General features: G+C 37.5%; 1 protein-coding gene across 1 annotated transcript in view; it reads right to left on the minus strand.

The window, feature by feature from the left end:
- Macrod2 (mono-ADP ribosylhydrolase 2) overlaps window positions 1-15,793 on the minus strand; it is a 1,315,286-nt gene that overhangs the window by 65,974 nt on the left and 1,233,519 nt on the right. The window contains exons 11-12 of the mRNA XM_036186599.1: window positions 12,890-12,964; window positions 12,347-12,439 (exon numbers count right to left, since the gene is read on the minus strand). Of these exons, the coding sequence (XP_036042492.1) occupies window positions 12,347-12,439; window positions 12,890-12,964 (168 nt within the window). The remainder of the gene's footprint in view (window positions 1-12,346; window positions 12,440-12,889; window positions 12,965-15,793) is intronic.

Here is a 15,793-nt window from a genome sequence, read left to right on the forward strand (position 1 = left end):
TGCCGTGATCCTCCTGACTCAGCTTTTCTCATCTTTTGTTTTTACTGCCTTGTTTTGGGATCTGTAAATATAAATTTCCTAATATAAATTAGGAAGTGCATACCAGGTTCACACAGTCCAAGACTTAGTGAAGTTTTAAAGGTCTCTAAAACAAAACCACAAGTCATGACCCCAGAAGGAATTTACTTGGGAGAGAGATTAGGAATGTGCATTTCTAGAAAGTTCCCAGACACTGCTGATGCTGCCTTGCTGGTTCCAGAGTCCCATGATGAGAACTGCCCTTGATGGATCTGTTTCTATGGGGTTTTTTGGTTTGTTTGTTTTTGTATGTCTGTCCTTCTGTGGTTCTTCTGCCAACCTAGTCTGGGTTTCTCGAACAAATGAATGGATCTGTATTTGTATGTATGGGTGTTGGACATGGCTGAGGTGACTGAGGAGGCCACTCCAGGATCCACCCCTCAGCCTTTACTTTGCTCAAAGATTTGGTCACCCACCCACCAGGACAAGAAAGCAGAGAGAGTTTAAAATGGCTGCTTATGTTTCTTTTTGTTGTGGCTCTGGATCTTGATGCACAATACTAGATAGAGCACTAATTTAAATTGTGGACAAGACCAGCAATTTTCTCAGGTGATGGTGGTGTCTTAGAGTTGCTGCCAAAGCCCACCAAGACCCATGGTATCAGAATCCTAGAGTCAGGGCCTAGGAACCTGCATTGCAACTAACACTCTGATGCACTTCTACCTCTGAGAGCCACACTGCTAGCATCTACTAGCTGTGCCTGCTGCTGTTTTAGCTTTAGTCTGTGAGACATCTAGGAAGGTCAACTCCTGCTCCTGTTCTGTAGTATCTGAAGTCAGGGAGAGGCAAACTACAAAGTTTGTATGTTCTCCATTTCTGAGAGCAGTGGGTTGATGTTATTCTCGATCAAAACCCAAAACAATCCTTCTCCTTCCTGTATTTCTGTATTTTTCCTGCCTTCTGAAATTTCTCTAATGGAGTTCTTTTCCGCCTTCTCTTCCTTCTCCTCCTCTTCCCCCTCCCCTTCCTCCTCCATAGTCTACCAGCGTTTACCACGGCTGCAGTGAACATGTGGACTTGAGCTCTGTATTCCAACCAGCAGATACTGACATTGGGAAGGAAACTAGGCTGCAATAATAAAATAATAAAAATGCTTGGTCATTTACAATGTCATACAGTTAAATAAAGATTTGTGGGTCTCTTTTCTGGGAGAATCTGAGACAACTGAGAGACAACACTTGTGTTCCCTTACTCCTGCCAATTACCACAGGTCTAATGGAGCCAGAGTTTGAAATAGGTCTTGCAGAGCTAAAATCAAGGTGTTGTGGGCTCTAGGAAAGATGCTGTTTCCTATCTGTTCTGGTACCTTCTGGTACACAGAAGTCATTTAGATATCTTGTCTTCTGACCCCCTTGCTCCTTCTTTATGGCCACCAGCACCTCCAAATACCAGCCTCCTTCTCCTTTGTTTCCATCCACACAGCTCCTTTCTCTGCTCAGACTCCCCTGCTTCTCTTTTTCTCTTATAAGCCTGTGATGACATTGGGTTCACCTTGGCACACCAGCCTGTGCACATCTCATGAGCACTAACATTGTCACATTAGGAAATAGATAGCATGGTCACAGGTTCCAGGTCTTAGGGCTTGGATGTCTTTCAAGTGCCATTATTTGGTTTCCTAGAGCAATGGGAATCCTCAGTGCTCCCCTCAACCCTACATTTTCTTCATGACTGAACTTAAATGTTCATTTTTTACCCACTGTGATAAAGTAGGAAGATATATTGTGGCTAGCTTTCTGTATTGTCAGGCAGTCTTAAAGTCTAATTACAGGTTACCTCTTCAAGAGAAAAGGGTTTGGCATATAAATTTGTTTTTCATGTACTCTTAGAGATATACACATTATGTGGCATATTCATACTACCTGGTATTTATCTTAATTACTAGATTTTTTTTTGAAAACTTTGTTTTATAATTATGTAATGACCTCTACAGTATTTTGTTCATTGGAAAATAAGAAAAATATAGGATAATGTGAATATTGACTATATTAATTTTGGCAAGTTCTCTCTTTTCTCTCTCTCTCTCTTCTCTCTCTCTCTCTCTCTCTCTCTCTCTCTCTCTCTCTCTTCTTTTTTTTTTTTTGGTTTTTTCGAGATAGGGTTTCTCTGTGTAGCTTTGCACCTTTTCCTAGATCTTGCTCTGTAGACGAGGCTGGTCTTGAACTCACAGAGATCTACCTGCCTCTGCCTCTGCCTCCTGTGTGCTAGAATTAAAGGCGTGCGCCACCACCGCCCGGAAGCAAGTCCTCTCTAAAGTTGGAATTGTAGGTTCATATAAAAAAATCTTGTGAACCACATAATCCTGAATATTAATTGAACTATTCTTTTTTTTTTTTTAAGTCAGGGTCTCACTATGTAACCCTGACTGATTTCAAATTGCACTGCTATGTAGATTAGACTGATGAATTCACAGAGATCCACCTGCTTCTTCCTCTCAAGTTCTGGAAATAAAATCATGTACCATCACACCCAGCTTTTAGGAACTGTTCTTGTAAGAACATAACCCATGAACAGTTTAATTGTGATTAAAATTAAGGGATAAACTAAATGTGAAAATAAAAAGTAATATTTTTCAAAATGTGTCTTTAAGAAAAAGATATATAAACCTAAGTACAGTAGAGCCTATGTTTGCACTCATAGTCTGAGGCAGGAGGATCTTGCGTTAAGGCCAGCTTGGGCTACACAGAGATGCTGTTGAGAGAGAGAGAGAGAACCACATAGCTTTGCTTCCTTTCTTATTTCTCAGCAGTTGTTTTTCAATATAGTTTCAATTAAAATTGGGGAAAATAAACTGTAACAACTCTGAAAATGTATTGAGTTGTTTCTAAAACAAAATATAAGTTCTAGCAATAGCATATTTATCATTAGAAACTGGACCCCTCACCTCAGCAGTAAAAGTGCATGTTGAAATGAAGCAACTGCACACAGTCTGCCCCAACCCTTTCCTGGTCTTAAAGGTTGTACCTCCCTTTTCCTTTTTTTAAAATCATCTAAGCAGATGTCATAAAACAAATGTAGTGAAACACTCAGGCGGCAAGATCTCTAATTGTTTCCATCTTGATTATAAAAACAAATTGAAAGGTAAATCCTCACAGTGAAATAAATGAAAAAAATAATTAACATTCAAAGTGCTCTGTATACCACCTGCTTTCTCCACACTGAGCTGAAATGAAGGCACCTGACGTATAAATGGCAATGGAAAGAAAGTGAGGTTCTTCCTGAAGCAGAGAGAAAGGCAGCATTTACATTTGAGTTTCAAATCATGTACACCTTTTGTACAATCACTGGGGTTTGGAGGTTCCTGCATCTGAAGAGTCAAGTGAAATCATTACGTCTAAAGCCACATACAATAAATAATTTGTTCAAGATACCTGACATAAAATTTCTGTGGCTGATTCTATACTTAAAAACCAACAGCTTTTATTTAAATAAATATTAAGCTTCTAACTCCAAACCAACATCTGAATCTAAGGTTATCTTTTCTCAAACTGTGTACAGGTCCATATTAAATTAGAGTGGACAATATTCTAGTATTTGAAACCAAAAGTATAAATGACCATTTATTTCCTTAGCCACAATATTACAGTCTTGCCCACTTTCATTATAGAGTGACCCACACTGGTTCTATCACTCTCATGGCTGGCCTCTCTGTACCTATGGCTGGCTGAGGTCTTTAGTTCACAGCTACAGTGAAAGTCTGACTTTTGTCAGGCTTAGAGAAAGTAAAACCAGTTCACTGGAAGTAGGTGGAATCCCCTTTTATGTATGGTTGCAGAGAAAAAAAAATACTGTTCAAAGGGAATTTAAGATGTTAGTCTAAGAGAGAATAAGAGAGGATTTTTTTTTTTTTTTGACTGACAAAGGCAGGTCAGAGAAAGACAGAGCATTTCAGAGCAGTTTATGGGCATCTGATACTACTGTGCCCTGAGATGCATGAGGCCCAAAGCAGGCTGTTGTCGGGAGCTGTGTATGGAGGCTGGCTGGCATCAGAGGGAGCCATTTTCTTCCACTCTTTCCTTTTAGGGAGTGATGTGGAAGAAACAAACAGTGCATGGCATTGTGGGGCTAAGCCACTCCCAGGGAGACATCTCAAGCGCATGAACACTTGACTGTCAGTGTTGAGAAATGCTTCATAATTTGGGGACACTTGTACCAAATTCCTTTAATACAAGCTTTTGATTAATCTGGCTATGGTCAAATACTACAAGTGAATCCCCAACAATTCTGTTTTTCTGTAAAGAGCCAGACAATAAATGTTTTAAGCTTTGCTTTGCATTTTCCCATAAAACATTATTTATGGAGCTTGAAATTTGAATTTCATATAATTACATATGAATCCTATACAAAAGCCCAGCAGAGTGCAATAAACGTGATCTTTTATGGTCTTCACTGACTGCAGTCTATAATTTTAACATGAAAGACACAGAAATCAATGAAGGAAACCATCTGCCTGTTTTTGAGCTGCCAGCAGGTCTCCAGGTCATACACACTTTTTAGGACAGCCAGGTATGACTTCCCTACATGCTCTACTCGAGCCTTGAGATTTCACCTCTGCTTTGACAACTTCACCCCACCATTGTCTTTCATGTGTTGCCAAAAGATGGAGAGACCAATCCGACTTTAAGTCAAATATGGTCACATGAGACAAACTCATTAGATGATCATTGATAAGACACAGCAATCATATTTATGCACCAATTATCAGAGCATCTACATAGACAAAGCAAATACTAACAGAACTAAAATGTAAAAGAAACAGTAATATGTTAATAATGGGGGAACACTGGCATAGCAATCTGATGTTGACTAAGGAGGCGGTTATTTTAAAGATGTATATAATGTATACTTGTAGATGGTATAGCATATAGCAAGAAATGAATGTTGGTGGGGGAAAACAAGTTCTTGTTTGGGCTCCAACCTTTCTGCTCTGGAAATATCTGAAGTGAGCCCATCAGCGACTTTATTTGTCTCATTCAGTTCCAGTCGCAGCATCCAAACAGTTTCTGGCAAAAATTATACACTGGTTCAGAATAATAGCAAGGAAGCTGTAACCCCGGAAGCCTCTGGAATCAACTGTCCTTTCCTACTATAACATATAATAACACTACCTCAGTTGTCTATCCTGGTCTGGTTACATGTCAAATAGTTAACAAGCATGAATTCAGTGAGGTGGAGGACAGGATTAAAATGACAATTTTAATTTTACATTCAGTATACTGTAAAGAAAAAAAAGTGCCTAAGATTTTACTGTGGTGCAGAGAGACACATTCCTGGTGTCATTTCAGTGGGATGCTCAGCTGTCCCCCAATATTCTACATGGGATAATCTAATGTTAGACTCGTGTGCTAGGATTATCAGACTTTCCATTTAATGAACTATTTTATGTATCTACAGAAGAAGTTAATGTACAGAAAATATAACAATAAAAATGAATTTTTCATCACAATGGCAATGATATGTTCATGGTGAAAGGAGAAGATGTCTTTCTTTGTCCTTTTTGACATTAACCACTCTGAAAACCTCAGTGCTCCTGAGTTCTGTTTGTATGGGGATATTCAAAATCCACAATCCAAAATGTCCTATGCATATAACTAGAATCCATACTCATATCCATTTACCTATAATTCATTACTCAGGTTATAACTATTATATTATATATACACACACTTCAAGTACTCTCTTGATATGATTTTAGTATGGTACTGCTTCCTTTATTAACCGATGATTTAAATAAAATCCTTTGCAGGCATTTAATTTTGTATGATGGCCATGGTTTTATCTTTCTGAAAATTGCAATTCAGACTTATAAAACATCTTGGAGAGTAATCTAAACACAGTGTCACCAAATGTTAATAATTTATACTTGCTGTCTTTAGAGAAAGCTACTTTTGGAATATTTGAGGATAATATATATCATAAGATATTAGATTTAGATGCAAATAAAAGTTAATCTTTTCATTACTTGTGATGAGAATTCAGGTACTTTATATACAAAGTTTCAGAACTCTAATATTTCAGAAAGGAACAAGCCTAATATTTGGAGTTAAAAATTCTACTTAGGAACAGACAGATCTTTTTGATTTTGAAAATGACTTCAATGAGTCACACAGTTGTAGAATTACATGCCTCAGGCCAGCACCAGACTAACCTAGACATGAAACAAGTTCAACTATAAATGAAATACAGTGATTGGTATAGGAGAGGAAATAAAACAAGACAAAGAGGATGCAGGATGTGTCTGGATGTAGAAGAGTTCTTAGAGGAGTCTTCAGACAGGGATGAGGTAGTAATCAATTGCAAGCCTGATGCTAACACTCACTTGAGCTTACATACATCTCTTGAGAGTGTGGTTCTTCAGGGAATGAAGGATATCCAAGTGTGGAGTGTCTGACTGGGAGGCCCAGTGATCACTGGGGACACTGTGACAGAGACAAAGGTAAAGCTCAAGTGAGAAAGCAGGTTTGTCGGATGCTTGGAACCTGTGATTAGAAGACAGTCTCGCTCTGAAGAAGTCTCAGGGACACAGAAAGGGGTCATCAAATTCTTGTAACATATAAAAGTATTTTTATCTTAAAAGACAAGGCAATGCTGGGCAGTGGTGGTACATGCCTTTAATCCCAGCACTCGGGAGGCAGAGCCAGGGGGATCTCTGTGAGTTCGAGGCCAGCTAAGTCTACAGAGATCCAGGACAGGCACCAAAACTACACAGAGAAAACCTGCCTCAAAAAAAAAAAAAAAAAAAAAAAAAAAGACAAGGCAATCACAGCTGACTAGAAGGTTGACAGATTCTATGCTTATACATATACACCCACACTCCATATATATATATATATATATATATGTGTATATATATATATAATTTATATTTATATATTTATATATATATATATATATATATATATCAATGTTATTATTGAGCATGAATAGACTTCCTAGTCTGTGCATTTTTATTTGAATGTAAAACATAAAATAGTTTAACATTCTAAAAATAACCTTAAAATAATATTAAATTAGAACTTAGGTTAAAACATTATAATTTTATGTTTAATGTACTTAACACATACAAGAAATTCCATAAAACACTTTAGGATTTACATAAAGCCCAAACAGAGACCAGCCCTTTTCATTTAAAATTGATCTTAAAACAAATTTGAGTAGGACATTTCTGGCTGGAAAGTGAGAGTAGAGAGAGATGAGTAACAGAAGGAAGTCACTGGAATGTCCCCAGGAAACTAAGAAGCACAGCATTGCTCAACTGAGTTTATTTGAAAAGAAGATACACAGGAACTCTGAAATGGGAAATCCAAGGAAGTTAGTCTATTACCCAAGATGCAAGATGCAACATAGTGACAGAAACCCAGGCCATTCTGAGCAGGATTTATTATTCAATTTTATGTAATGTTTTTCACAAGTCAAAAGATAACCTGACCACCTTGGTTATCATAGCACAACACAGGCTAGCTATGGAAGCCCTGGTGTTAGTGATTTGACATGCAGTTCCATTACTGGTCCAGGTAGCACTTTCCAAGAAAAGACAAAACAGTATGGTCACCCAGGTGGGATGCCATCAATAATGGAAAACAACAGGAGTGGAGAACTGGGGCCCTACAGACAAGATAAACCTCCAATGAGTCAGGCTGGTAAGCAGCAGAAGAATAAGTGGCTGGCTTACTCTATATTCACTGAAATATGCAAGAGTAGCTAGAGGAGCTGCCAAGAAGAATGTTCCCATGTATGCTAAAATAAAGATGATGATGCAAAGGGTGGTTCTGGCCATTTGTATTAACTGAAGTTAAGCAGAATACCATACCTCTTCACTCATGTAACGTTTTAGGAAAGTTAGATATCCAGTTCTTAATGGGTCCTAATGTAAAATGTGAATATTCTGGCCATTGTTGTGAATGGTCAAAAAGCCTCTACATTTTTTTTTTTAACCAACAGACTGAAGTAAATAAAACTAGAGAAATCCTACTATTTCAGTGTTAAGTGTATGGCTGACAATTACTTCCAATGTTATCAGACATTTTCCATCAAGAATATGTCCTTCAGAGTTGGCCTTCTCTAAAAATTTTATAAATTGAAACCTTATAACTTTATTATTGAGTCCATGTCTCTGATTACTACCTTAAAATGGCTATGCTTATATGTTAGAAGATTTGCTAGCAATCACACAGTCGGGACACATGGCATAGCTCCTGCATGTGCTTTATAGGCCTATTGGCCATTTGAAAAGTGTGAACATTGAAACAAAAAATTCATGCTCATGACGGGTCACACGCAGCATTTTACCTGCATTTCTGTCCATATGCATCTTTCTCTAAGAAGTCCTAAGGATATAATACACTTGAAGTTCCCAAACAATTTTGGTCAACCTTAAATAAACAGCTAAAATGCAGCTGTTTCACATTGTACTAATTAATTGTTCTAAGAAAAACAATTGAGAGCAAATGTCTGTACTCTGAGTAAACCTTGAACAAAAAGTCCAACATGTATACTAAATACAAAGGGAAAATTTTGGCTTTAATAATGATACAATGTTGGTTGTCATTAAAATTTTATGACAAAACCTAAATGTGATGAGGAATAAAATTCTTATGAAATTTTATACAAACATGAGATCCTTTTTAACAAGCATCTCTAATATCTCTCTTCTATTTAGTTATTAACCTAAAGGATGCTATTTTTCTAAATTTTAAATGCATTGCAGATCCTGCTGGGAAAGCATAAACCTGACCTCATTTAGGAGGAGGCAATATGCCTGTATGAGGAGAGCCGCCATATGTGAAACCTCACTTTCTGCCTGTTGAAAATTTTGTTGTTCAGGTCTCCCAGGGAGATGTCCATTGTGCTATTGTGTAATTTTATCAGCATGAACTTCTGCTGAATATTTTCTTTCTTTTAAATATCCATATTTTGGTAGAGTTTACTTCAAGACTTAATGTTGCAACATCTGTGCCCATACACCTGGGAGCCATAGAAGATGCGTCCTGAAGATTATCTACATTTTCTAATCCTATAAAATACTGCAAAGTGAATGAAAGATGTTGCACATTTTTTTTCATGGTGGAGAAATGTATTTCTTAAAGGAACCACTGTCGGCTTTGGTAGAAAGATTCTCATATTAAAAGAGAATGTTTTCTGAACTACAAAGAACATTTAATATAAGTAGAATAGGACATTAACTTGTTTTGTTCATATTTAACTCTTAATATATATGCATATCACTCCCTAAGAGATACCTTTGTGAATTTGCACAAAAGATAGAGATAGAGTCTTAAAATATTTTCACACCAGACTCCTTAATAACTTTTTCAATCTAAAGAAATCAAAATAAATATAAGCACCTTGAATTTACTCACTGACTTCCTTATGGGAACTACAAATAGTTCAATTGCATTTTGCTTAAAAAAAAAACAGAGATTATGGTTTCAATATTATTTCTGAGACACAAGATTGAGATCTTAACAAAGAAAAGAAAAATCAGTTTATAGGTGAGAGAACTCTTGTACCCTATCATTCAGTTGCATTTCCATAGGATAAAATTAATCATCAGGTAAACAATCTACATCTATATTCCACTACCTTTATAATATGGTTTTGTTAATCAAATGTGAGTGATTATTTGTTGATGAAGGTAGTAGTACATGTGAAACTTTCATGAATTCCAACGATATGGAAAGCAATAGATGGCCTTGGAGAACTTCCTTATGGAGTCTCTCAACTTTATCATCAATTTGTCAAATTGGGCTAAACATGAAATACTTTATGTGCCACATCTTTCTGCAATTGTTTGATACATGCTATCTGTTACATGTTCATTGCAAATGGTGTGTCAGCTGTTTTGGTCATCATTGTCATAAAGATGAGGACGCTGATGCAGATAAGTTAAATAACTTGTCAATGTCACCCAGTTGTCTTTGATGTGGAAGTGCCAGCCGGTTTTACTAGTGTTACTAGTAAACTAATTTACTTGATCGTCCTTTCTTTGGGGTGCTACTATGGTTTGGGTGTTTCCTAACATGTTTAAATTCAATCCCCATTGTTGGGATTTAAATGGGTGGAAATTAAATCTGTTTGTGTTCTTTAGAAGTGGGTCAAGGTGATTAGGCTGAATCTTCTGTAATTGAATCCTAATGACTTTATAAGAAGAGGGAGAGAGTAGGCATGCATATATGAGCATGTGAACACTCATACACACATAGCCACACATACAAACTCACACATACATGCATACACAAAATGCACATATACTCCCTGTGTCTCTTTCCATATTATGCCTATATTGTCTCAGGACATTATTAGCTAGAAGACCATTGCCAGATGCAGGCCCTTGACCTTATATCTTCAGAAATATGAGTCCAAATGAGACTTTTCCTTATAGTTTATCCAGTCTGTATTATTAGCAATGAGTACAACATAAGCACTTTTCTTATATGTAACAGAATAGCTTTCCACTTCTCTGCTGATACAAAGAATAAGATAACAGAGGTAACATATTCAAAATATTTTCAATTTAAACTTTAGAATGTCCAAGGTATGGCATGTAAATATATGTGATAGACAGGAAGGGAAAAGATGGTTAATTCAAGTCCACAGGTGATGCTCTTTTATTAGAAAGACTCAAAGAAAGTTGCTACAAATGTAGAATGATTTGCACTTGGCTTCCCACATATTGTTCCAACATTGACAGAAGAGGAAAGTGAACCCCTAATTTTCCGATCATTACAGAAAAGGTTCATAGTAGGGGACTTTGTGGCGAATGTTGGGTTCCTCTATAGGTCAAATTACAAAGAAGAGAATGTACAAGTTGTTTGAGGTTCTTTAATGCATTTGCATTTTCAGGTACTGTATGAGAACAAATAATTTCCCCAACAGAAAAATTAAGTAAATGGGCATGCATTGTGTCTGTTTTGTTTTAGTGGTAGAACCGAAAGGTTGGTAAGTTCATATATCTAGCTTTTTTTTTTATCATATTATATATCTGAATCTGTGTGAAGGTTGCATTGATTTTCACTATTAGATAAACTACTCCAGGCATGCCTTTCATTTGACTTGCCACAAGCACGGTGTCATGAGGCTGAACCCTGATTCCAAACTGAGAAGAACATAGCAAAGACACAGGAAGAGTGCGGTGAGATAATAGAGTAGATTTTAAGTGTCAATATCACTCCTGTAGCCCAGCAATTAAATGACATCAATGCTCCTGCCAAGAGGTGTTCATAAGTTGGAAGCTGTATTTGCAACTGACCTGATTTTACAATTGAGATCATGTCTGTGTTTTAATTTGGAAGGAAAAATTGACCATAGTGTTCTACAAACAAGGTCTACCAAGTGATGATGTTGTGACTGCTATTGCAAATACCTACTTATTTAAGAGCACTATGACTTATGAGATGTTGTAACAAACTATTTCATGAAACTTTTAAAGAGATTTTTAAGAATTGGAGTCTTCTAATTCTTCTGTAAATGCTAAATTACTCTGATATTTAGATAAAATTTTTCTTTAATACAATCTTCTTTTGACAAATATTTTATTATTTATAAATTATTTCTGCCGGGTGGTGGTGGTGCACGCCTTTAATCCCAGCACTCAGGAGGCAGAGCCAGGTGGATCTCTGTGAGTTCGAGGCCAGTCTGCATTACCAAGTGAGTTCCAGGAAAGGCACAAAGCTACACAGAGAAAAACCAATAAATAGATAGATAGATAGATAGATAGATAGATAGATAGATAGATAGATAATTTCTACCATTTATCATGGTAGAAATCATTATGACCTAATTTATTTCTTACCTAGGAATCAATGTTATTCTATTCTAAGATTAGCAGACAAGGTTTGCAATTTAGCAGCTTCAGAGAATAAGCACGTTTATGTGTTTCTTTAATCATCACCAGGCAAAGGAAGGCAGGATGAAATCAGTGCAAAAGATTTGATCTATATGTTCTTTTCATTTTTCCTAGGGCTCCACTTCTCTATCTCATGATTTTGATTTCTTGCAGCCATTCTCAGTGCTAGAGATTTAAATTTTTAAATGAAATCTAAACGAACAGCAAGTACATTGTCATTCTGTTTGGAAGGAGAGAAGTGTCATCAGTAATACCTTTGGTTACTTCTGGCTTTTACTCTAGTTTCAAAAACAGGTTCAAGGTTACAGATGAGTTCATTTCTCCCTTTTTGGCTGCAGCTGTGAAAGACAGCTTTGGTAGTTGGCTTGCAAGAAGGCGTCCACAGAACCTCTCTATGTGTGGTGGGTTAATTTAAGAAGATCTTACCTTCTCCACCTTCCTGCTCCTCTCGGTCATCTGTCAGAGGAATCACCTCTGGTTGCTCCACAATTGTGGCATCTTCTTGGTTTGATGAAATCTCTAAATGTAAAGAGAGAGGAGACTCAAGGATGTTTAAGTTGGAATTATTGAGAAAACACAGTGGCTACAGAGCAGAAAGTCTTTTTGTGACCTTCCAAGATTCAAGACTTACACAAAGCTAGATGCTGGCTCTCCATCCACCAGTGTGCGCACACACACACATACAGAGTTCATATACACACACAGAGTTCACACACTCACACATACACACACATACATGTACTCACACACAGAGATTCACATACGCTCCCACACATTCACAGACTCTCACCCCTCTACCTCTCTCTCTCTCTCTCTCTCTCTCTCTCTCTCTCTCTCTCTCTCTCTCACACACACACACACACACACACACACACACACACACACACATGCTCTTTATAGAGAAGTCATGGTTCACAATTCCATTTCATTCTTGCTGACATGTATATCAATATATTCTGGCTTCAGTACCTTCTGTCTCCATAGATGAGCTTGGGGACTCTGACTCAATCTTTACTTCACTCTTTGCTGAGTCATTCTCTTGTCCTGTGAGAACAGTGATTGAAAAAGAAAGAAATATGATATGGATATCCATAGCTTTATCCCAGGTCTGAAAAGCAAATCCTTCAGAGGCCATCTTTTAGTCATCTACAAAGAGTGTTTTAAAATGGAAAGGAAAGGCACCAGTATCAGTTTCAAATAATTAAATTTATGTCAATTATTTCATATGGAATATCCAGATAATTTGGGCAAACAAACAAACCTCATTCTTTTCTTGACACAATTAGTATTCAGCTTATCAATCTATTGGACATTGGCAGATAACATTCTGGAAGGTTTGAAATTTTAAGATCATTTTCTGGGCTACATGGATTACATTAGGTATCTTTTAAGATACAGCAATCTTGAATATTTAGGATCACCCCTCCAAACGGAAACAGACCAGTTCTTCACTCCTTCATCAACAGCATATGAGAAGGTAATTAAGGAGTGGCATGGCACAATGGCTCGGTCACCCCCTTAGATAATGGCTGAATGTAGAAAAGAGCAGAAGAAGGCTGTTGGCTTTTCTCCCACATCCCGTCACCTCTCCCCTGTAGGCTTTTGAACATTTAAATACTCACTAAGACAGAAAATTAAGATCTGTCCATTTTTGCCTCATGTTAATGAAAGATTTTATGCTGAGAATGTTTAACTGTTGAATTAAAATGAAAAAATAAATAAATCTAGACCTTGGGCTGGTTGTAGCACAAAAAGGACACATGGGAGCTAGAAATGTTTGCCTTGGTACATCCCTGGGCAGGGGAGGGGCGACAGTATTCTTTTACCTTGTCCCTACTTCTCCCTGTAAAAGGATTACATTCCTCTGTTTGTGACAATATGGCCTGTAGTGACACAGTCCTCCGCTCGTATCAAGCTGTTTTTATATGTTGGGGGACAGACATTGTGTGAACCTTTGCAAAAGTTTAAGATCCACTACAAGTAGTTTCTTCCAGCTCCCTGCACTGAGCAGAATGTGCTCTTGATCCAGAGAGAGCCACAGAGGCAGGGCTGAACACAAATCTCTGAAGGCTTCTGAGGTTTAGGGGCTTATTTGCTACTGTGGCAATGCTGACTTAGATAACCCTTCATCCTACATCTTCTACTTTGATATGTTTATTCTGAGACCATCTTCCTCTAAATTCCTTCCCTGCCAGTATAACCTCAAAGCAAAAATACAAATCAGAAACAAAACAAAAACCAGTTTTGCTTAATGACATCCATTCCTCCTAAGCTCATTTTTGATCAAAAGGCCTGATAAAATAATGAACACTAACATTTATTTACCTATGTGTTGGCTGAAGCTAGAACCCTCAAGCTGTCTTGGATAACTTTGTTCCATTATTTTCAAAGCTCAGTAATGCCCTCCCTGGGTATTGGTGGCTCTGTAAAATGTTTTTCTTTCCTCATTTTCCATCCCCCTTCCCTTTTTCTGTCTCATGATACATAAAGTTGGAACTTTCATTCCCCCTGCCCCACCGTGTTGTCTAAGTTTTAAATTGCTAGCAAAGAGGACCTTTAAAATGTGGATTTGATCAACACCTTTTCCCTGGGATACACTCCATTCCTCTCACACTTCCCCATTCATCCCCAAATTATGGTTTGTTAACAAGCAACAATGGAATTATCCAGAAGCTTTTAAAAAGATTTCAGACTTCACTCTACTCACACAGAATTCTAACCTACATGTTTTTTCAAGATCCCAATTGTAACACATATATGCTAACACTTAGGAAGCACTGGCCTCCAGGGCTTGCAAGCACTGGTAAGTTACTGACTTCGAGGTTGCTGCTGAGGCACTTCATATCTGTTGTCTCCACTCACTGAGCCAGTCTCTGAGGAAAGCACTGGGACAGTCATTCTGCCTTCCAATGACATTACCAGCTCTGACTGACTACAGCGCCATTTCTCTTGACTGACTACAATGCCATTTCTCTTTATGATTTTCTTGCAAACATCTTTGTTTTGGATTTTAAAATGTACACACATAGAGTAAAACACGTAAGTCATAACTGTATAGTTGATGACTCTTCATGTAATTCACATCTTCATGTCTAATCTCACTGGGATCAAGGATACTAGCACTAGTGGTTTCTTCTAGTAGGTTCCTCTTCAACAGGTAACAGTTTTGTTTGCTTCTAGAATTTACATAAGCAAAAATACCTGCTCCTAAAAAAAACCTACTTCTCAAGTATTTGTTATGTGTGAGATTAGTCCAACTTTTGTATGCATCAGTTGGCCATTCTGTAGACGAAATTCTAAACAGTCTTAGTAAATAAGAAACACAGAGCCAAATGCAGAGGAAACAGCCAAAGATATCAGAACAATAGCCACAACTAACTTTAGCTTACCACCAGTAGTAGCTTCCCCAGAGAGAGAGAGAGTTTCGAATGTCTGACTTTTCTTTTTATTGCCTTTCTTTTCTGCCTTCTCGTTGGCTCTAAACCCAACCACATGACTTCCTCATCACTGCCTGTCTATACAGACCTCCAGGTCTCTATGGTTCATACTGGGATTAAAGGTTTGAGTCACCATGCTTGGCTGTGTCCTTGACCACACAGAGACTCTGCCTGCCATATGATTGGATTAAGGGCATGTGCCACCACAGCCTGACTCTGCTTATGGCTGTCTATTACCTCTGATTTCCAGGCAAACTCTATTTATTAACATACAAATAAAATCACATTTCAGCACAAATAAAATATCACCATACCATTCCTATTTGATGTTTATTAGTCTGCTGTCTGAAGACATGATGCCATATGAAATTGAGTAATTTCCAGTTGGGAACCATTCTGAAGAAGACTGCCAAAATATTTTAGTGTGTTCTTTTGT

The sequence above is a fragment of the Onychomys torridus genome, chromosome 4, assembly GCF_903995425.1.
Source record: "Onychomys torridus chromosome 4, mOncTor1.1, whole genome shotgun sequence".
NCBI classification, from domain to species: domain Eukaryota; kingdom Metazoa; phylum Chordata; class Mammalia; order Rodentia; family Cricetidae; genus Onychomys; species Onychomys torridus.